Below are 23,769 nucleotides of genomic sequence, written 5' to 3'. Positions count from 1 at the left end.
GTATGTCTTGTGCTGCTCCTGGCCTGCACTTTTCGTTGAGCTAGGGTTGATCTCCTGGCTTGTTGAATATAATTCTGCTGTGGCCCACAGCATCTCATGGATGCCCAGTTCTGAGTTGCTAGACCTGTTCAAAATCTATCCCATTTAGAATGGTGGTAGTGCAATACAACATGATGGAGGGTATCCTCAATGTGAAGATGGGACTTTGTCTCCACAAGGACTGTGCGGTGGTCACTCTTACAATTACTGTAATGGACAGATGCATCTGTGACAGGTAGATTGGTGAAGATGAGGTTTTTCCCCCTTTTTGGTTCCCTCACCATCTGCCACAGACACAGTCTAGCAACCATGCCCTTTAGAACTCAGCCAGCTCGATCAGTAGTGGTGCCACTGAACCACTCTTGGTGATAGATATTGAAGTCCCCCATCTAGAGTTACATTCTGTGCCCTTGCTGCCCTCAGTGTTTCCTCCAAATGGTGTTCAACAAGGAGGAACACTGATTCATCAGCTGAGGGTGGGGAGGTGGGGGTGGGGGTTGCAGTTTGTGGTAATCAGCAGGAGGTTTCCTTGTCTGACCTGATGCCATGAGTCCTAATTACATTAAAACTAGTTAGTTGTAAAAGCGTTCAGTATAGAAGGCTACCCTCGAGGACAGCCAAGGATGCACAATAAATATGGCCTTCTGACTGGATTTTTTGGCCACAATTGGGTGGGCCGCTCCTATGCATTTATGGCGTGATGTGTTCAGGTCAACAATCCAGCGTCATCATGCCGGCCTCCAATATTACAGAAGATGAGTGGACACTGAATTTGGAAGCTCGCTTGCCATTTTGAAAAAAAGTGATCAACAAGCTGTTAAGCTTTTTAAAGACCCAATTGACTGCAATTTTCGTTGTCCACTCCATTTTTCATTAGTCAGGCGAGAAGCAGTTTGGGATCCATTTGCAGCAGGTATGAGAAGGTGACACAAGGGCGGATCAAAAGATCTGCAAATGGGACAGTGGTCGCATGTAGCAGCAGTGTCTGCTGGTGAAGGTGGCAGCATTTGAATGTTATTAGAATTTATTCACTGTTTTTAGACAAGTAAGGGGAGAGTGAGAGGGCAAGGATCCTTTAAATTCGTGGCTGTGACCAACTCTTGGTTCACAGCATAACCCCCCTCCCAATGGGCGCCCCAGCCTAGACGCCCGATTGAGCACAAAGCTCCCCTTCCTATTGCAAATTGATCATCTTCCTGTGGGACAGCCGTTAATTGGTCCTCCAACACTTGATTTGCTGCGCTAAGATGGTGAGGGTGGGAGTGAGTGAACTGTACACTCCCTGCCTTCCTCACCCCACCAAAAATACTGTCAAAACCAGCCCCAAGTTGCTGACACCTCAAAAACAAATCAAAATAATTCATAAATGGTGAATTCAAAAACCCTACGCAAAGTGCTAATATTTGCAGATGGAATAGCAGAGGAATCATAATTGATAGCTCAAAAATTACAGAGTGAGTATGAACTAGAGTAGAGCCATGGCAGCTCCGTCACCTTCATTGTGCTTTCTTGTCCCTCTCGGAATGATATGAGCTGGTTGTCCATATTTCTAGATTGATGGATCCGCTTGCCATAAATGGGGAGCAGCTCTTTTTAAGGTGCAGAGACTGCTTTTATGCTTGAGTATCTGATTGCCATATTTGGTTAGGATTCCTATATTTGTATGGAGATCTCTTTTGTGAAAGTCACTTTCATTTTGGTATAGAGCTGGCAAATTCTTTGCTAAAGGAGAGATACCAGAGATACTTAAAGGGGATAGGCTTGTCTTTGAGCTCCAGAGGCGAATGAGATGAAAAAGGTGTTGAAAGGTAGATCTGATAGTTTTCTCAATACTTTGAAGTGATGAAGCTGACTGGATTTGCTCTCAGTTCACCCATGAATGTGTTGACCTATTAGTGGCTTTTTATTAGGGGCCAATGTGATCATGCTGCCATCATTGTATAAACAACCATTGTCTAACCTCTATTTGGTTCGCAGTGCATGGTGAATTCACAATGTGAAGTATACATCCTCGTATTTAACCAGGCAAGAGTTACTGAGTTGGAAAGTTTTGAGAAAAATGCAATAGCCATCCAGATGCAGTTACTCATTTTCTCCTGTTTCCTATTTTCTATTTTTGAAGGGATATCAGTGTAGAGGCTGGATTGCCCCATACTCAGTACCAGGCTCTCCCAGTACATCGTTTACACCATTATCTGGCAACTCCCAGAATACATCATTTCTCCAGAAATATGGCTTCAGCATCTGTGGTAAGGATGTTTGTTGGTCTATTTTGGTTTTTTGCTCAATGTTAGCTGTTCTTCCATTGTTGACCTGCCTGGTGAAGTCAGAGCAGCTGCATGTCCTTTTATCATGGCAGCAATGTGGTGATGTGTTTCTACATGGCTTATGCTGCTGCAACATGTATCTACAAACAAATACTATATATGGATTTTCATTAAGATAGTGCCCTTTTAACTCTCGCAGCTGAGTTGGTAAAGGCAGTTTATAACTGAACCGTACAGACACACAGCTCACAGGATGAGTTTCCAGTCTAGGCGGAGTTAGATGGCCTCAGCAATGGCAGCAGGAGGGAGATACCTTTGGTCTCAAACCCTTAGTTAGGGCAAAGGAAAGAGAAGGGGGTGAAATTTGGCAAGTAAGAGAAAGCTGTCTAGCTACTGCCTCAGCTGAGAATAACTAACTCATTGCAGGCTAAGAATCAATCGTGGGACCTTTCTGGTCTTTTTGGCTCAGTAAGTATTTTAATTTTTGGTTCATCCTTAATAATAAAAAAAACTGTGTTTTTCAGATTATTCCTGACATGAGGAATTACCCTTATCCACATCTTCATCTGCTGGCACTCCAAGGGTTAAATGGGGGTCGGCAGAGTCCTGGTGTTAGGGAAAGTTATGAGGTACGTCACTTGTTGCCATTGATGTTGGCAGAACTTAGATAGCTCCTTATCTATTGTCTTTGCGATTTAACAACATATTTGACTAATTTGGGATTGCACAAGATCTTCCCACCTCAGGATCCAACATGAAATCAGCTTGAGATGTTACAGTATCACTGAGGAAGCCTATCCACAATTTGGCACATATTAATATGGCATTTGCAATTTCATCCTTAAGCAGAAGGGGTATACAGATGAACAGAATAGAAAATTGAGATGTCAGGGTGTATACTCTTAAGTTGAATAACTGTTGGATGCATAAAGGGAGCTTTACTCCATCTAACCCCTGCTGTACCTGAACTTAAAATTAAATGTTTCATCTTAGGCACAAAATTTCTCACCCAGGTTAGTACTAAGTTCAATTAAAAAAACCCCCAAAAATGGCACTGTGCTTGTATCCAGTTTCCAGCAGACTGAGTTCATTGTAATATTTGTAATACCTGAATAAGCATTAACATAGCAAGTATAACAATAAAGAATGAGTATTGCTGAAAAAAGAGACATTCGAAGCTTTTTAATCTTGCACTCGTCAGGGCACTTCACAAGAATGCCAATATAAGGGGAAAACAACAATTTATACTGGATATGAAGAGACTGCTTATTGGTTAGCAAGTGGACTCTGAGTGGTAGAGGCATTGCCAATGGAGAATGTACCAGTGATGGTACATATGAACATACAAACATATGAAGTAGGAGCAGAAGTGGGCCATTCGGCCCCTCGAGCCTGCTTCATCATTCAATAAGATCATGGCTGATCTGTTTGTGTTTTGAATTCCACATTCCCATCTACCCCCAATAAACCTTTGAATCCTTTGCCTAACAAGAATCTACCTATCTCCACCTTAAAAATATTCCATGGCCCTGCCTCCACCGCCTTCTGAGGCAGAGAGTTTCAAAGTCACACAATCCTCTGAGAGAAAAAAATTCTCCTCATCTCTGTCCTAAAAGGGCAACCCGTATTTTTAAAACAGTGCCCTCTAGCTCTGCACTCACTCACAAGAGGAAACATCATTTCCACATCCACCATGTCAATTCTGTTCAGGATGTTATATATTTCAATCAAGTCACCCCTCATTCTTCCAAACTCCAGTGGCAAAAACCCAGTAATCTAACCTTTCTTCATAAGACAAACCACTCATTCCAGGTAACAGTCTAGTAAAAGCAAAATACTGCGGATGCGGAACAAATGTGGTGAAATAATGTGGTGAAAGAAATGTGGTGTCAACATTAGCACCTCCTTTAGCCAGCACCACCACCATTAACGGCCCTTTGACCTTTTGTTTATGATATCTTTTGCAATCTCTTCTTTGCCTCCACCTATTACTGGCCTTCTATATAGCTTCATCTGTTCCACCCATCCTTAAACAGTCTAGAATGAGTGCCCATAGTCATAGACTAAGGGGTGGTGGATTTAAATCAGAGATGAGGAGGAATTACTTTTCTCAAAGGGTCGTGAATCTGTGGAAATCACTACCTCAGAGTGCATTGGATGCTGGGAAGCTGAATAAATTTAAGGAGGAGATAGACAGATTTTTAATTAGTAACGGGTTGAAAGATTATGGGGAGAGGGCAGGAAATTGGAGTTGAGGCCGAAATGAAGTCAGTCATGATCGTATTGAATGGTGGGGCAGGCTTGAGGGGCTGAATTGCCTACTCCTGCTCCTAGTTCTTATGTTCTCATATTTCACCAGATTTATACTTCTCTTTAGCTCTGAAGAAGAGTCATATGGCTTCAAAACGTTAACTCTGTCTTTCTCTCCACAGATGCTGTCAGACCTGCCGAGTTTTTCCAGCATTTTTTGTTTTAGTATCGATCTAGTAAATCTCCTTAGAACTGCTTCCAATGCATTTACATCCTTTCTTAAATAAGGAGACCAAAACTGCACACAATATTTGAGATACAGTCTCACCAATGCCCTGTATAACTGAAGCATAACATCCTTACTTTTTAGTTTAATTCTTCTCATTATAAAGGGATAGCATCCATTAGCCTTCTTAATTACTTGCTGTACCTGCATACTAACTTTTTGTGACACCTAGATCCCTCTGCAGTTTGGAATTCTGCAGTCATTCTCTGTTGAAGTAATGTTCTGCCTTTTTGTTCTTCCTGCCAAAGTGAACAACTTCATATTTTCCCACATTAAACTCCATTTGCTAGATCTTTGCCCACTCACTCAACCTATCTACATCCATCTGCAACCTCCTTATGTCCTCTTCAGAACATACTTTCTTAACTATCTTTGTGTCATCTATAAATTTAGCTACCATGCCTTCAATCCCCTCATCTAATTCATTGATATAAATTATAAAAAGTGGGGTTCCACTCGTCATATCCTGCCAATCAGAAAAAGACCCATTTATGCATACTCTCTGTTTTCTGCCAGCCAGCCAGCCAATCCATGCTAATATGTTACCCTGTGCACCATGAGCTTTTATTTTCTGCAATAACCTTTGCTGTGGCTCCTTATCAAATGCCTTCTGGAAATCCAAGTACAACACATCTACAGTCTCGCCTTAATGTACAGTGCATGTTACTCCTTCAAGGAACTCCAACAAATTGGTTAAACACATTTCCCTTTCACAAAACCATGCTGATTCTTCCTGATTACCTTGTGTTTCTCAAAGTGCCCAGCTATAACCTCCTTAATGATCAAGTCTAACGCCTCCTTCATGACAGACAACAAGCTAACTGGCCTATAGTTTCCTGTTTTCTACCTCCCTCCCTTCCTGTATAGAGGGGTTTTATGGTGACTGAATGTTAAGTGCCAAGCATAGTTTGAAATTTAAACCAGGCAGCTTGACCCTGATTGGTCAAGGCATTGCCCTAAGGAATGATTAAGTGAATGACTGTCACTTATTTTGTTTAGCTGAAGCAGGCGCAATGTGTATAACAAAATCAGTAACTGCTGGAAAAACTCAGCAGGTCTAGCAGCATCTGTGGAGAGAGAAACAGATATAATGTTTTGAGTCCGTATGACCTGTATGTTCTTTCTGTCTGCAAAGAACAGGGCCCTTTGTATTAATATATGTAGTTTCCAGTATGCACAAATGCATCACATTGCGAGCCTGAACGACAATCTTAAATTGGTTGTCAGCATTATCCTTAGCACACTGATGATTATTTAGCAAATGTTGTCCAATCACAGAATCACATCTAATGTTGGACATTATATTTTGAGTTTGGCAAGCACAGGCTGGTTTGGATTTGGTCAGTACTTTGCCTGTTGCGAACATTGGCTGGGACATGCTGTTTGATATGATCCGCAGCTGCATGTAATAATTTCTTTACATGTCTTAATGGGCTCCATCCGGCACTCAAATCCACCTATGAGATAAAGCAGTCATGAGCTCCCCTTCCTTGATGTATTGGTTGAGAAATCTGCCAGGGCTTTGCTACCATAGTCTACCGCAAGCCTACCTTCACAGTTCAGTATACACATTGGGGTTCTTGTGGTTCCACAGGCTATAAGATTGGTCTTATCAGCAACCTTGTAAATAGGGCCTGAGCATTTTGCTCACCATACAAGCTTGACGCTGAAATAGGGCACATCAAAGACATCCTGCAGGATATTGGCTACCCTGATCAGATCATTTTGCACTGTATATCATGCAAACTAATGAACGGGCCTAAGACCATCACTTTTGGCCCTGAAATGTGTTCAGTCTACCTCAGATTACCCTGGAAGGGCAAGGTATCTCAAAACTTTGAGCAATAAATTTCATGTTGTTTCTAGCTGTTTCATGTTGCTACCATGCAGTAGCAACATGAGTGGTATTCTCCACTAACAGGATGCTGCCATCAAGCCAAGAAGACCTTCTGCCAGCCACACAAATGAGTAATGTGGTATATGAATTTCAGTGCCAGTGTGATGACTGGCGAATTGTATCAAACAGCATGCTCCAGCCAATGTTTACAACAGGCAAGGTAAAGACCAAAATCAAACCAGCCTGTGCTTTCAAAACTCAAAACACAGTATCCAACATTAGATGTGATTCTGTGATTGGACAACATTTGCTAAATAATCCTCAGTGTGCTAAAAATTATGTTGACAATGAATTTAAGATTGCCAGTCTGGCCTGCAGTGTGGTGCATTTGCATGTACTGGAAGCTACATATTAATACACAGGGCCCTGTTCTTTGCAGACAGAAAGAACATTTAAACACATTGCACCTGTTTCAGCTAAACAAAATAAGTGACAGCCATTCACTGACTCATTTCTCAGGGCAATGCCGTGACCGTTCAGGGTCAAGTTACCAGTCCCCTGAACCCGATGGGTTGCATCCTAGGATATTAAAGGAAGTAGCTACACAAATAATGGGTGTATTGGTAGTAATCTTCCAAGAATCCTTAGATTCTGGAAAAATCCCAGAAGATTGGAAAACTGCCAATGTAATGTCCTTATTCAAAAAGGGAGACAAAAAACAGGTAACTATAGGCTAGTTAGCTTAACTTTGTCATTGAGAAAATATTAGAGTCTATTATAAAGGATGTAATAGCAGAGCATTTAGAAATTCATAATATAATCAAGCATAGTCGGCATGGCTTCATGAAGGGGAAATCATGCCTGACGAATTTATTAGAATTCTTTGAGGAAGTAATAAGCAGGATAGATAAAGGGGAACCAGTAGATGTAATATATTTGGATTTCCAAAAGGTGTTCGATAAGGTACCACACATAAGGCTATGTAATAAGATAAGAGCCCATGGCGTTGAGGGTACTATATTAGCATGGATAGAGGATTGGCTAACCAATACAAGACAGAGAGTTGGGATTTTCAGGATGGCAATCTATAACTAGTGGGCCACAGGGATCAGTGCTGCGGCCACAATTATTTACAATATATATTAATGACTTAGATGAGGGAAGTGAATGTACTATTGCCAAGTTTGCAGATGACACAAAAATAGATGGGAAGGCAAGTGGCGAGGATGACACAAAGAGTCTACAGAGGGATATAGACAGGTTAAGTCAAAACTTGGCAGATGGAATATAATGTGGGAAAATGTGAGGTTATGCATTATGGCAGGAAGAATAGAGGAGCTGAATATTATTTATGGAGAAAGACTGCAGGAAGCTACAGCACAAAGGGATTTGGGGGTCCTCATGCATGAATCCCAAAAATCTAGCATACAAGTTCAGCAGGTAATGGGGAAAGCAAATGGAATGTTGGCCTTTATTTCAAAGGGAATGGAGTATAAAATAGGTAAGTCTTGCTAAAACTATGCAAGGCACTAGTTACTGTGAACAATTTTGGTCCCCTTATCTAAGTAAAGATATACTGGCATTGGAGGCAGTCCGGAGAAGGTTCACTAAGCTGATCCTGAGTATGGAGGGATTTTCATATGAGTAGAGGTTGAGTCAGTTGGTACTGTACTCATTGGAGTTTAGAAGGATGAGAGGAGACTTTATTGAAACATATAAGATTCTTAGAAGGCTTGACAGGGTAGATGCTGAGAGGTTGTTTCCCCTTGTGGGTGAGTCTAGGATCAGAGGGCATAATCTCAGAGTGATTACTCTGGGGTCACTCATTTAAGACCAAGATGAGAAGGAATTTCTTCTCTCAAAGGGTAGTGAATCTGTGGAATTCTTTACTGCAGAGGGCTGTAGAGACTGTCGTTAAGTATATTCAAGACTGAGATAGGCAGATTTTTAATCAGTAAGGGAATCAAGGGTTATGGGGAAAAGGCAGGAAAGTGGAGTTGAGGAATATCAGATCAGCCATGATCTCATTGAATGGTGAAACAGACTCGATGGGCTGAATGGCCTACTCCTGCATCTTATGGTTATGGTTTAAATTTCAAACATGGCTTGGCAGTTAACTGTCACTGGTGGAGTCTCCATGGCAATGCCTCTACCAATCAGAGTTCACTTGCCAACCAATCAGCACTCTCTTCACATACAGTATGAATTGTTGTTTTCCCCTTATGCTGGTGTTCTTGTGAAGTGTCCTAATAAGCGCAAGACAAAAAGCTTAGACATGTCTCTTTTTTCAGCAATACTCAAGTTCTGTACTACCAAATGACTATTAATAAAGAATGAAGGGCTGGTTCTCTAAAACAGTGAAGCACACAGTCTCCGTCAGATGCACCTTTCTATTAACATTCGGTCCTCGCCCACCTTCAAATACAATGATTCATACTTGAGTAGGCTCCCACTGAGTGGTGCCTTATCAAAGAGGTCCCTCTTCATGTGTGAGCACAGATGGTGTGTGCTGGTTATCATTCAGTACATTGGAGGCTTCAAAGCTGAATCTGATCCTGTTCAGGTGCACTTCTCCAGCAGTAATTGATAGTTATCAACAATGGGAACTCTGGTTGAGTTTCTCTCTGCCTTCCTAGGGATACTCGAGGATTAAAAACTTAAAAAAAGTTAAATCATGTCCCTCGATTCTCATTTGTTAAAAGTCTAACTGTAGTTAAAGTTAAATAAGCGATGGTAATATATCTTAGAAATAAACCTAGCTCAGTTTGTTTAAATGGGTTCTCATTCTATTTCACCCTTTGTGATTATGGACTTACTTCTACATATTCTCTGCCGGTGATAGCCCAGGTTACGTGTAGCCAAAGATAAAAGTGCTCCATACTGTCCTGGCCAGGGAGATCCAGAGTGCTGTCCGCCTCATGCTGCCAGGGGAACTGGCCAAACATGCCGTCTCCGAAGGCACCAAAGCGGTCACCAAATACACCAACTCCGTTTAGGTCGATCATTCTAAAGGTTATAAATATGATGATTTCTAAGCAGCTGTCATCTTCGGAAAGCCACTGGCCTGGGTGTGAGGTGTGGTTAGATATTGTGGAGACTGCCTCAACTATCTTCCAGGGTTATGGGAAAAAAAAATTTCCTTTAAAAAAACGAAATAAACGGGGTGCTGTACCTCATAGCCTGACTGAGAGTAGGGATGCTTGCTCTGAAGGATAAAATAAGTTATTAAAGTTGTAAAAGTAATTGAAAAATTTAAAATCAGTGACTGCTCTCATCAAGCGCTCCCAGATTGCATATACCTGACTGGCAATCCTGGAACAAATCAAAGAAAGAAAAAGAAATACTTGCTATTCTGGGCATCTTCTGCCCCTCAATCCACTGGATGGCAGATTGACCTGACATGGAAATCATTGTGATGGCTGACATTATATAAACCCTTCATTTAATGGCATGCACAAACCCTCGTGTATATGTTAAGGTAATAATATTTTATTTCTTGCCCGTTTCAGGAACTGTTACAACTAGAGGACAGGCTTGGGACTGTAAATCGTGGGGCCATGCAGAATGTGATTGAGAGGTACACCTTCCCGCACAAGTACAAGAAGGTGAGAATGGATACCTCTATTAGCTACTTGTGTCATTCAATGCTTTTGTTGCACTACCCTCATTTATGGTCACAGGAGATCAGTAGGCATGTGGTTGGGACTGGATAGGAATGGGTTAAGGAATGTGGTAATGGTGGGATGAAGGATTGAGTAGAAGGAGAGGGGGATGGGGCAGGAGAAGGGATGGAGTTAATGTGGATGTGAGAGTGGAAGTGAATGATGAAGGGGCAGAATGGATGAGGAATGGGAAGTGGTGTCTAAGAAATGGACACATCTTTGAGGGGTATGAAGGACAGGGATGGGGTAAAAGTGTGAAGTGGTTTGAGAATCAGATGAGAAATGTGCAAGTATGAGGACTTAATATAGGGGGTGAGGAATTGAGAAGAATATTTGGTAGATGGCTGTGAAGAAGACACTGGTGGATAAAGAGTTTGAAATGGGTGAGATGTATGGGATGGGATGGATGTGAGCCATGAGATTGGGATTTTAAAAAAAATTGTTTCATGGCATGTGGGCTTCGCTGGCTGGGCCAGCATTTACTACCCATCCCTAGTTGCCCTTGAGAAGGTGGTGGTGAGCTGCCTTCTTGAACTATTGCAGTCCATGTAGTATAGGTACACCCACAGTGCTGTTAGGGAGGGAGTTCCATGATTTTGACCCAGGGACAGTAAAGGAAGGCGATATATTTCCAAGTCAGGATAGTGAATGACTTGGAGGAGAACCTCTAGGTGGTAATGTTCCCATGCATCTCCTGCCCTTGTCCTTCTAGGTGGTACAGGTTGCGGGTTTGGAATGTGCTCTCTAAGGAGGCTGGATGATTTCCTGCAGTGCATCTTGTAAACGGTACACATGCCTGCCACTGTGCATCATTGGTGGAGGGAGTGAATGTTTGTGGATGTGGTGTCAATCAAGTGGGCTGCTTTGTCATGGATGGTGTCAAGCTTCTTACGTGCTGTTGGAGCTGCACTCATCCAGGCAAGTGAAGAGTCTTCCATCACACTCCTGACTTGTGCCTTGTAGATGGTGGACAGGCTTTGGGGAGTCAGGAGGTGAGTTACTCATTGCACAGTTCCTAGCTCTGACCTGCTCATAGTAACAGTATTTACATGGCTAGTCCAGATCAGTTTCTGGTCAATGGTAACCCCCAGGATGTTGATAGTGAGGGATTCAGCGATGGTAATGCCAGTGAATGTCAAAGGGCGATGGATTCTCTCTTGTTGGAGATAGTCATTGCCTGGCACTTGTGCTGCGCGAATGTTACTTGCCATTTGTCAGCCCAAGCCTGGATATAGTCCAGACCTTGCTGCATTTGTACATGGACTGCTTCAGTATCTGAGGAGTCACAAATGGTGCTGAATCATCAATGAACATCCCTACTTCTGATCTTAAGTTGGAAGGAATATCATTGATGAAGTAGCTGAAGATGTGTGGGCTGAGGACTCTACCCTGAGGAACTCCTGCAGTGATCTCCTGGAGCTGAGATGATTGACCTCCAACAACCACAGCCATCTTTCTTTGTGCTAGGTATGACTTCAAGGATAAGGGCAGCAGATAGGTGGGAACACAACCATCTGGAAGTTCCCCTCCAGGCCATTCACCATCCTGACTTGGAAATATATTGCCATTGCTTCACTGTCGCTCGGTCAAAATCCTAGAGCTCCCTCCCTAACAGCACTGTGGGTGTAACTACACCACAGGGACTGCAGTGGTTCAAGAAGGCAGCTCAACACCAACTTCTCAAGGACAGTTAGGGATGGGCAATAAATGCTGGCTCAGCCAGCGAAGCCCACATCCCATGAATGAATAAGAAAAGCCGGCAGAGATTCCCATTGACTCCAGTTCTGCTAGGACTCCTTGATCCCACACTCGGTCAAATGCTATCTTGATGTCAAGGCAGTCACTCTCACATCACCTCTGTTGTTCAGCTCTTTTACCCATGTTTGAGCCAAGGATGTAATGAGGTCAGGAGCTGAGTGACTCTGGCGGAACCCAAACTGAGTGCCAGTGAGCAGGTTATTGCTAAGCAAGTGTCACTTGATAGCCCTGTTGATGACCCCTTCCATCACTTTACTGATGATCAAGAGTAGACAGATAGGGCAGTAATTGGCCGCGTTGGATTTGCCCTGCTTTCTGTGTACAGGACATACCTGGTCAATTTTTCACATTACCAGGTAGGTGCCAGTGCTGTAGCTGCACTGGAATAACTTGGCTAGGGGTGAGGCAAGTTCAGGAGCACAAACCCTCAATACTATTGCTGGAATATTGTCAAGGCCCATAGCCTTTGCAGTATCCAGTACCTTCATCTGTTTCTTGGTATCATGTGAAGTAATCGAATTGACTGAAGACTGGCATCTGTGATGCTGGGGACCTCTGGGGGAGGCCGAGATGCTTCATCCACTCACAACTTCTGGCTGGAGCTTGATGCAAATGCTTCTGCCTTATCTTCTTCACTGATGTACTGGGCTCCCCCACCACTGAGGATGGGGATATGTGTGGAGCCTCCTCCTCCAGTGAGTTGTTTAAGTGTCCACCACCATTCACAACTGGATGTGGCGGGACTGCAGAACTTAGATCTGATCTCTTGGTAGTTGGTTATGGGCATGGACAGCTTCTGTTTTGCACAGAATACAAGGCATTTTGGCACCAGCTCTCGGCTGGTGGAGTCTGTCACTATAAAGCTGTCTTTTTAATGTCTAGCATGTCAGGCTGATGTATGCAATACAATATCCTGTTAAATCATAGACTCATTTAACCACTTGGATTTTGAATTACTTTGCAGCTTTTCACATATACAATTAGTATTCATTGTGCCTCCTATGTTCCAAACACATTGGGCGGAATCTTATGCGTCTATTGTGACAGGTTTGGTGGTAGGGGGCGTTTAATCAGGTGGGAAAGTGACAGGTGGGTCCCCTGCCACCTTTCCACCTCCACCTGGATTAAGTCCGTGTTGGAAGGCCCATGGATGGCTTTCCCACCTCGCCACCAATTGAGGTCACTAATTGGGCAATTAATGCCACTTAAGGGCCTCATCCTGTTGCCGCTGATGTTAACCAATTGGCAGATGGAGCGCTCACCATGCGAGGAGCACAGCAAGAAAACCCAGACATGTTTGCTTGTGGGATCCAGGGATTCCCTCGTTCAAAGGCACTCAGAGCCTGATCGAGGGACTTGGCATTGGGAAAAGAGGAGGGCCACCAAAAGCTACCCCCTGCCTTGCTGCCAACATCACCCCACCCCACTGTCACTCACCTGTGCCTGGGTCACTCCTCCATCCAAGCCCTCATGTGGGTGCCACTGCCTCCCTGTTGGCCCTGCCAACTATAGAAGAGCTGCTGGCAACTCTTAGCGGGCGGACTTTCTGCCCCAGAGATCAAGGATCCCAGGGGAAGTCTGCTGCTGGCCTGTTAATTGCATGAGTGGCACCTAAACTCAGTGGGCCTCCTTGAAAAGAGGTGACATGGGGGTATTTCTAGCTCTCCAGCCGGTAGCCAAGACCCCCGTTGCCTCCACAAGATTCCGCCTGTTGCATATTTTGAATCATAGAATTTTTACAGCACAGAAGGAGGCCATTCATCCCATTGTGGCAGTACCAACTCTCCAAATAAGCAATTCACTTAATGCCACTCTCCCACCTTCTCCCATAAACCTGCACTTTCTTCCTTTCCAGATAACAGTCTAATTCCCTTCTGAATTCTTCAATTGAACCTGCCTCCACCAGACTCTCAGGCAGTGCATTCCAAACCTTAACCATGCAGTGCATAAAAAGTTTTTCCTCCTGTCGTTTTTGCCTCTTTTGCTAATTACTTTAAAGCCGTGTCCGCTTGTTCTCGATCCTTTCATGAGCGAGAATGGTTTCTCCCTATCTATTTTGTCCAGACCCCTCATGATTTTGAACACCTCTATCAAATCTCCTCTGAACCTTCTTTTCTCCAAGGAAAACAGTCCTAACCTCTTCAATCTATCTTCATAACAAATTCTTTATCCCTGGAACCATTCTCATTAATCTTTTTTGTACCCCACCTCCTATGCTTTCACATCCTTCCTAAAGTTGGGCATCCAAAACTCTAACTGAGGCCAAACTAATGTGTTATAAAAGTTCAATGTAACCTCCTTGGTCTCGTACTCTATGCCCCTATTAATAAAGCCCAGTATACTGTATGTTTTATGAACCTCGTTCTCAAACTGTCCTGCTGCCTTCAATGACTTCTGCACATATATCCACTGCTCCTGCACCCCCTATAGAGTTTTACCCTTTATTTTATATTGTTTCTCCATCTTCTTCCTACCAAAATGAATTACTTCACATTTCTCTGCATTGAACTTTGTCTGCCACCTTTCCACCCATTCCACCAACTTGTCTATGTCCTTTTGAAGTTCTACACTATCCTCTTCACAGTCCACAATGTTTCCAAGTTTCATATCATCCATAAGTTTTGAAATTGTGCCCTGTACATCGAGGTCAAGGTCAGTAATATAAATCAGGAAAAGCAAGGATCTGAATGCTGACCCCTGGGGAACTACACTATGAACTTTCCTCCAGCCCACGAAACATCCATTAACCACTCCTCCCTGTTTCTTGTCACTCAGCCAATTTTGTATCCATGTTGCCACTGTCCCTTTTATTCCATGAGCTATAACTTTGCTCACAAGTCTGTTGTGTGGCACTGTAGCAAATCCCTTTTGGAAGTCCATGTACACCACATCAACAGTATTGCCCTCATCAACCCTCTCTGTTACCTCTTCAAAAAACTCCAAGTTAGTTAAACATAATTTTCCCTTAAGAAATCCATGCTGGCCTTCTTTAATTAACTCACGTTTGTCCATGTGACTATTAATTTTATCCGAATTATAGTTTCTAGAAGTTTCCCCATCACTGAAGACTGGCCTGTAATTGCTGGGCTTCTCTTCACATCCTTTTTTTGAACAAGGGTGTGACGTTTGCAATTCTCTAGTCCTCTGGGACCACCCCTGAGTCTAAGGAAGACTAAAATATTGTTTATAATAAATCATTCATTCTGAGTTTATTGAAAGAAGCTTAGTTAAAGTGAACTAAAAGTAATATTTTAAAGGGTCTGCATGATTAACACTTTTATTGGCCTGTAGTAAAAAGGATCTTTTTTAAGAAAGTTGGAAATTATCCAAGCATGATTAATTTTTAAAGATTTTTTACATTTCGTATTGTCATGAAAGGGTTCATTGGTTTTATACAGTGTCTAGTGGGTGAATGGGCATGGAAGTGCCATAACATGGCATGGGGCTATAAGGGGCCATGGTGAGTGAATGGAGGCATACCTTGGTCTACAGGGGCATGAGGGGTCATCTTGAGTGGGCAACATGAGATAGCTTGGATGGGGCATGGGGAGTGTGTGTAGGGGGTGAGGCGGTGTAAAGGGTGAGGTAGAGGGCTTTACTTTTTCATTATAACTGGCATGAAGATAGCTCCTAAGCGGGCCTTCTAAACAGCCTGCCTCCACACTCAGCGGCCTTTGTGGGGTTCTCCACAATGAAAATCCCCTCTTCCCTGGCACTTTTGCCCAAGGTGGATGGGCTGAGCCGGGAATTTTCCCAACTGCCTCGAGGGTGAAAATCCAGCCCACTTTGGACCACTTTCAGATACTCCAAGCATTCACTCAAATGCAGCCAATGTACTGTGCTTTAAATTTGTTAGCAATTGTAGTTCATGCTTACACAGCAAGTAGTGTTCCGTGTTGGGGAGTTTATGTACCTTTATAACCATCTCAGGACTGAATATGGAGACAAAGATAAAAGACATGATGTAGAAATTAATTTTAAAAAGGCAAAATATTGATTGTAGAATTTCAAAGTAATGAGGAGTCAACTCCATTGTATCAATGAATCTCTGGCTTAATTAATTTCTTTTTTTTTTTGCAGAGAATGCAACAGGACCTTAAAGGACCAAAAGTGGATGAGGAGGATACAGACTTTGATGAGAAGTGTACAATCTGTCTATGTATGCTGGAGGAGGGAGAAGATGTTAGGTATGTTAAAAAAGAAAGATGTTGCAATTGAGATTTTTACAACAATGATGGATATATTGTCTTACAGACCATGGTAATGGCTAGAGGAAAACATAGAGGGGAGGACTTTTCCCTCGTCGGGCAGGCTGTGTGGGGGCAGGCGGGAGTCGTTGGGAAGCCAACTGCTGCCTGTCATTGGCGGCCGGACCGCAATTTCAGGCTGGCGGGCCAATTAAGGCCCACCCAGTGTGAAACATGTGCTGCAGTGCTCAGCACCGCCTGTGTGGAGTGGGGAGGAGGGCGAGAGCGCAAGTTCTCGTATGCACGCGGGTGGGCGCTTGAAGCTCCCTGAGGCACAGAGCTGCTTCAGGGAGATGAAGGGTTTAGAACATTAAAAATAAAGATTTCTAAAATGTTTTAAAGTCACATTCTAATTTCATTTTTATTTGCTGTTGGAAATCACATCCCACCCGTGGATGACGTTTCCTAAAAATTGCAAAGGCCGCTTGGCCTTTTCGCCTGCCCGCCAACCGTCAAGGTTGGGAGGGGCAGTGAAAAATTTCATTCAATTACCCTATTAATGGGCCTTATAATTGTCGGTGGATGCGCTGCCGACTCCGGCTTGCACCCATCAACCAAAGTATCGCACGACACTGGACACTTGCTTGGTTGGGTCAGGCACGCGCCCGCTCGACGAGCAGAAAATTCTCCCCAGAGTCAGTGGTAGTTTGCAACATTATAATACCGGTGTAGGTTTTGTTAGTTGTATAAAGTACGTGTGTTACTGTATGGATGAAGGATCAGTTTCAACTGTTTCTATTGGGAGGAGGGTTGATAATCAGAGGACAGAGATTTAAGATACTTGGCAAAAGAACCCAAAGGGAGATGAGACTTTGCAGGTTGTTTGTATCACATTCGGACTTGGGACACAAATAAGTTCTAGGTTAAGAGTTTGGTTTGGAGATTTGAAATCCAAAAATGAGGAATTCTAAAGATCTGAAAAGAAAATGTATAGAAAAATAAGTTCAGATTTGGAGGGTCCAAAGTGTCCTAGAATCAAGTTCAAAGATTCAAGTAGCACAGGGGGCCACTCATTTTTCAAAGAGTTATTCCCCTCCAATATTTCCTTTTCAAGTACATATCCAGTACCCTTTGGAAAGTTATTGCTGAATCTGCTTCCACCACCATTTCAGGCAGTGTCTCCCAGTCCACTCTAAACCCAACTGTGAACACAAAGCCAACTCCAACTGAAATCTGAATTTGAACCTGAGCTTGGGACTGATGAATGGTTGATAAATTGAAGCTTGTTCTTGCTGGAAAGGGGAGGAATTTGAGATTATCCGATAAAAGTTTCTAAATTATGAAGGAGATAATTACTTTTGAAGTGTAGGTATTGTAATAAGAAAATTATTGCAGCAGCCAAATTGCAGGCAGGAAAGTCTCACTAGCAGCAATATGATAATGACCAGATAATCAGTCTTAAACTATACTCTGAATTCTGGCATGAAGTCTTCTGTATGTAATTGTTAAATATGAGCACAGAAACCCAGTGTTTCTTTTCAATCAGCTGTCCGAGCACAAATTACACTAATAATTGTATTCGTTTTCAGAAGTGGTTTTATTTGCTCAGGTTTTAGCTCAAACTTATTTGAAAATCAGGGAATGTAAAATCTTCTGTAAACCAGTGCAATGGAGCAACATCGTAGAATTTAAAAAAATTGCATGAACAAATACTCCTTGATGTATGATGAAGGAGATTGCTAATGTGATTCAGAAAAAAAATCTCACTGAAGATTTCAAAATCTACCTGACAGAATTTAAAAATGAAAACTTGGAGTGAAAAGAAAGTGCAAGAAAAACCGACATGAACTGCAATCGAATAATGGAAGAATACGTAAGCAGATGGTGGGACAGAATAGAATCATACAGCACAGTGGTGGTCATTCTATCCATCATGTCCATTCTGACTCTTTGAATGACCTAGCCAATTTCTCCCACACTCTGCTCTTTCTTCCTAGCTCTGCAATTTTTTTCATGATCAAATGTCTGTCCAATTCCCTTTTGAAAGTTAATATTGAATCTGCTTTCACTACCCTTATAGGGACTATATTCCAGACTGGAACAACTTGCTCCTTATATCCCTTCTGATTCTTTTCCTAATTCCCTTAAATCTGTGAGCTCTGGTTACCGGGCCTCCTTTCAGTGAAATCAGTTTCTCCTTAGTTAACTCGGCCAAATTTTGAACACCTTGATGAGGAGATGCCAAATGGCCTTATTTTAGTCCCAAATTGTAGTGTCCTTATAAAGCATTGTGGATGAATAGCTTGGGAATACTGACTATTAAGGTTTAGCTGTGAAGATTTAGCATTTGGCCAAAGTACCCTACTATAAGTAACCATCTTCAGGAGATAAAGAATCGCAAGGAGACAAGTAACTCAAACGTTAAAAAGAATATTTGGCGTGCATGTCACGAATTACAGATGTTACCATGCCAAACAGCTAATGGTTTGTTTTGTGTCTTTGTTCAGGAGGCTCCCATGCATGCATCTGTTTCACCAAGTCTGTGTGGACCAATGGCTGGCTACCAGCAAGAAGTGTCCAATCTGCCGAGTAGACATTGAAGCACAGCTGTTACCAGACAGCTGATCGAGCAAATGGTTGCCTTTATCCGGCAGTAAGCTGTGTGGAATTCAGCCTTGTAACCGCGTATTGCCTTTTGAGTGATCTTTCTTTGAAACTGCACAATGTGAATCGAGCAGTGGTGGCCTTGTGTTAATGAGAGCTTTAGTCACTTTAGAATAGGGCAAGTTTGACATAGCCATATGGAACAATGGATCATGGGAGCTGGTTCTCCCTGAGGATAGTGGGATTTATCGTTTGTATTAGAGTTTTTATTATAATTATTAATGGGCAAGTATATTCTATAGTGAATTATTCAATAACTCTCAATGTTGTAAATTGTACACTTGCCATTCGCTTGTTTATGTTTTAGTACCGTCCATCACAGACAACAAAGGATCAGCCATTTTGCTTCCCTTGTTATGACATCATGACATTCTGTATTAGTGACAGCGCAAGTAGAAATCTCCACTTTAATTTACATTGTGAGCACAAAACCTGAAGGTAGGTTTAAACTTTACAAGCCTATAAGTTGGAAGAAATGCTTTCTCCTCCAGAGCAGTGGATTATGTGAAATAGTCTCCCTGCAGGTAAAGTAATTAATTCTGTTTTAGTTAACACTGTTAAAAAGAGTCTGTTAGGAAATGGATTGTGCTTTATAAGGATAGGGCATGAGTAAATATGCTGTGTGGCACTAGACTGGCTGGGTCCTGCAGATGTCAGTTATTGCACCAAGGACAGCAACTAGACAGGAATAAATAACGCAGGATGTACAATTCAATAGGCATTCTTTGCTTTACTTTGGTGATGAGGGGAGGAAAGGGAGCAAGGACCTCTGCAGAATCTTTTCTCAGGATATTAAATGGGTTTATGTAGAGTCCATGATAAACTGAGTGCACATCATTTGTGTGCGATCATTGTCCGAATTTGCAGTTTCAAATTTTGTGTGATTTTGCTCCAATGAAGTGCCGTGGGATGTTTTTCTATGTTAAAGCCACTACTTAAATGCAGATTGATGGTGCTGTTGAAGTGCCTTTTCTTGTTGAATACTTTCTTATGACGTTAATGATGTGGAAATTCATAATGTCACAGGGAAAGGAGTTCTACATCACTCAAGCTGTTTGTTGTAATACAGGGCAATGCGGTATGAGGTAACTCAATTGGTTTTAGTGTATCTCCTTTGGATACAACTTTGCAACAACTCAGTAGAATACTCTGCTCATTTAATGTTTACAGGCTGGTCTATTATTTTCAAGCAGAGGTGTTAATAGGATCCGACCCTTGTGCTGTCAAGAATGTGTGTTTTCTGCTTGAAAGCACAACAGTGGAGCAGAGTCTGATTTCCTCGCCATTTATAGTGAAAGCCTTTGAGTTATGGTTGTATCAAATAAGTACCCAGGATTTCTGCTGGTTCTCTGGGCAACTGCATTCTAGAATTCCATCAAGTTTTCCAAGCAAACTGCGATTCTGTAGCTTCAACCTTCAGAAATCCACCTGATAGCACTGTGGCAATGATGCTAAACTAGTGATGTTTAAAAAGACAGAGCCTTCGATTCAGATTGCGCAGTCGGTCGCACTGTATCTTATCATGGAGCTAATCTAAATTCCAATAATCCTTCTCAGTCATCTGAAATTCTAGATCGCTACCCAGAATTTCTTGAAGCGCTCTTTTACTCGAGGAGGGAATTAGCCAGGTACGATCTATTTACCGACATCAATTCCAAACAGATTTTTGTAGCTGGTCTTCACATTGAAATTTCTGCGCAGAATGGGACTTACGTTCATTGCACAGGAAAAGCTATCCATTCCTAATGTGCCTCGGGAAAACTGGGAAATGAAGGAGAGCAAGGGAACAAAAGAGAGAATGACAGGCATACAATGAGCGGAACTTGAGAGTGAGAACTAAAATGAGAGCAAAAGGCAGAGAGTCATGGGCAATGAATAAAAGAGATAAATGAACAATCAGTGAGAGAGGGCTGAGTGGCACAGAGTGAACAAGATGTGGCTTAGCAGTATTTCTCACTGAACTGACTTTTGAATTTCACAGATACAAAATTAACTGATCTTGTCTTTATAGCTCCCCTGTCCCCCATTACCTGGTGGAGAAAATTTATTTACTGTGGCCTTAGTAGGGATCCACATTGATCCAGGAATACGTGATCATAAGCATGCCACGTGAGGGTGGCTTATAACCTTCAGATAAAACAGAAATACAGACACAGCCTGAATTCATTTCAGTAATGAGGACAATTAAAACATTGCACCTTAAAATGGGGCATTTGTTACCTCATGGAGCAGGCAGGGAAGGAGAGCATCTTGATTCATTAACAGCAGCAACAGTGATGCCTTGGCTGTGTGGGGGCTGTGAATATAGAGATTCTCACATTGAAGCCTCAAGACAAATATAGCACACCGAAACAAGAATGGAAATACACAACATATCAGTTTGTAAAGAGAAAAGACAGGTTAACTGTCTTGGTCGAATGCTTCTTTTCAATTGAAGATGGCAGCATTTTCTATTTTTGTTTCGGATTCTTAATATCGTTTTAAATCTTGCACCATTCCGAGCACTTGTGAAGCAGTGCTTTACCTTCAGGGTTGACAGGATTCACTGCTGGCCCTTACTTCTTGGCTAAAACTAGATCAAAAGCTTCTTTTAAAAGAAGCTGGGAGAATCTCACGGGATATCTAAACAATCTGATAGTCAGATAGATCAACAAATTCTCTCTTTCTCATCAATACATGGAGACTGGCTGGTGATGAGAAGGGGGACAGTTTATTAGTGGACAAAAGGCTAGTAACTGCTTTTAGATATGTGTGATATGGGAAGGATCCTAGCATTTGTGACATTTAGACTGATCATACTGATGGCAGGATCCTGCAGATTTTTTGTGGGAATGTTAGAAACAATCCCTTAGGTTTATTTGATGTCCAGTTGACGAATTGGAATAATCATATAGTGTAGCAGTGATAACTTGCAGAGTGTATCAGATCAGATGCCTTACATACTTAACAATCATAATTTATTACTAACGCCAGCTATTGTAGGAATATATTTAATTTTAAACATTTTTATAATTGAATTATAATTTATTTATTTAGAAATATCACTAAAATGATTAAAAAACATACTTAATTTATGTCAGTTTTGTGCTCTAGTTTTCTTTATCTAAAGTATTTCAATACCTGAGCACTGCTCAGAAGATCTTTTCGTAAAATTAGCAGTGACTCAATTGGCTGAGGGGAAATGCTTGGTCTGTTAAGGTTTGAGTGTTTATTGAGCGGGGAGAGCTCATGCTGATCGATATTCAATGCTATGGTAAACCTGCTCATGATAGGGGAAAAAAAAAGTCTTCCTGAGGACTCAGTTCCTGATCACTCTGCAGTGACCTCCTGCTAGGAAGTGCATTGGTTGAGCAAAGAAAAAAAGGCTGAAATACAATTCACTCAAATGTTTGAATAGCTTGTTGACATTCACACGTGAGTAATATCAGTTGCTCCATGAGTGGTGTCACCTTGGCTCAGTTGGTAGCGCTCTTGCCTTTAAGGAGGAAGGCTGCAGGTTCAAGCCCTACTGGAGCAACAGAAGCAGCGGCATTCACTAGAGAGCAGTGATTTTAAAAAAGAACCCTCTCCGTAATTAATGTACAGTCACTTTGTGTAATGGACACTGTGTGCTGTAAGGTAGATTGAAAAGTGTGGCTGAGCTCTCTGGCTGTGAGACCTGTATGGTGTAAAGAAATGTAGGTATATCTCAATAATCGAATATATAAATATGGAGTGTGGGTTTGCTTGGAGCAAATCATCAAGTTTATGAGATGTTAAATCATTGATGCACTGTTTGTGGAGCATGTCAGTTCTTTACTGTGTAAGTGGAATGTGTACTTTAGTGTGTTTGCACGTGAGCCTTTTTACACTATGCCTGGCTTTGAATCCAACTGAGACAGATTGATGAACATCTCCTCTCTCCCACAGCCAACCATAAAGTTCCACACATAACTTGAGTTGGAGATTGTCTCAACTTAGAGCACAAATACACGACTCCACAGGGCCCACAATTTAGCATTAATTTGACACAAAAATGGATAATCTCCTTCACGAGATTGCTCTGGATGTCTGATGTAGAGAATGGGAATATAGTGTGACAATATATGGGGCTGGATTTTAAAAATGGGTTAGGGTCTGGATCGGACATGGAACCAGGTGATTGCTCCCAACCCCAAGTCATTTTGAAAGAGGCCGGGATTTCCAGTTGGCCTGGAGCATGGTGAGTTCAGGGCCGGAGAGGGGTTGTTGGGTGAGGAGGGGGGAGTGGGGGGTGAGGGGGGGTGCGTGTTGGATCAAGGGTGGGACCACTCCTCTCTTCCCTCCCCACTGCCCCCCAAACTTCCCGCCCTCCTTCCTCCCACCATCCCCAGGCAGCTCTGGCATTTTAAAAATGAAAATAAGCTTATCTGCCTTTGTCCATTGCTCTCTGTGTCCTCACATCAGCAGCTCTCACCTCAGTTGTGCTGCTGTTTGGTGGTCTCCCATTGGCCCTCCATTGTCGGGACTCTACCCTCCATTCAAGATTGGATGTCGAGCTAGCTCCTTGGCTTTTAATTGGCTGAAACATTGAAAATTGCGGTGAGCATATCTAAAGCATGCTGTGTCAGGTCAGGAGCCCCATTTCCACCACCTGACTGCGATTAAAATTTCAGCCTATCAGGTCAGCTCACTTGGTAATGTTTTAATCTCTTAGTCAGAAGGTTGTGGGTTAAGTGCCATTTCAGGACTTGAGCATAACAATCAAGGCTGACAGTCCAATGCAGCACTGAGGGAGTGCTGCACAGGACGCTGCACAGTCTTTTGGCTGAGGCGCTTTCTCAGATGGATGGAAAGCTCC

The 23,769-nt window shown here is 42.5% G+C and overlaps 1 protein-coding gene across 1 annotated transcript in view; it reads left to right on the top strand.

Annotated features, from left to right (window-relative positions):
* Positions 1 to 18,911, top strand: part of rnf165a (ring finger protein 165a) — a 38,490-nt gene extending 19,579 nt beyond the window's left edge. Inside the window, exons 4-8 of the mRNA XM_041198996.1 lie at positions 2,162 to 2,288; positions 2,831 to 2,935; positions 10,189 to 10,284; positions 16,180 to 16,286; positions 18,794 to 18,911. Coding sequence (XP_041054930.1) covers positions 2,162 to 2,288; positions 2,831 to 2,935; positions 10,189 to 10,284; positions 16,180 to 16,286; positions 18,794 to 18,911 — 553 coding nt within the window. The remainder of the gene's footprint in view (positions 1 to 2,161; positions 2,289 to 2,830; positions 2,936 to 10,188; positions 10,285 to 16,179; positions 16,287 to 18,793) is intronic.
* Positions 18,912 to 23,769: the final 4,858 nt, after the last annotated feature.

This window comes from Carcharodon carcharias, chromosome 1 (genome assembly GCF_017639515.1).
Source record: "Carcharodon carcharias isolate sCarCar2 chromosome 1, sCarCar2.pri, whole genome shotgun sequence".
Classification (NCBI taxonomy): Eukaryota; Metazoa; Chordata; class Chondrichthyes; order Lamniformes; family Lamnidae; genus Carcharodon; species Carcharodon carcharias.
Note: the sequence above shows the minus strand (reverse complement) of the source record. Positions and strands in the feature narration are given on the sequence as shown.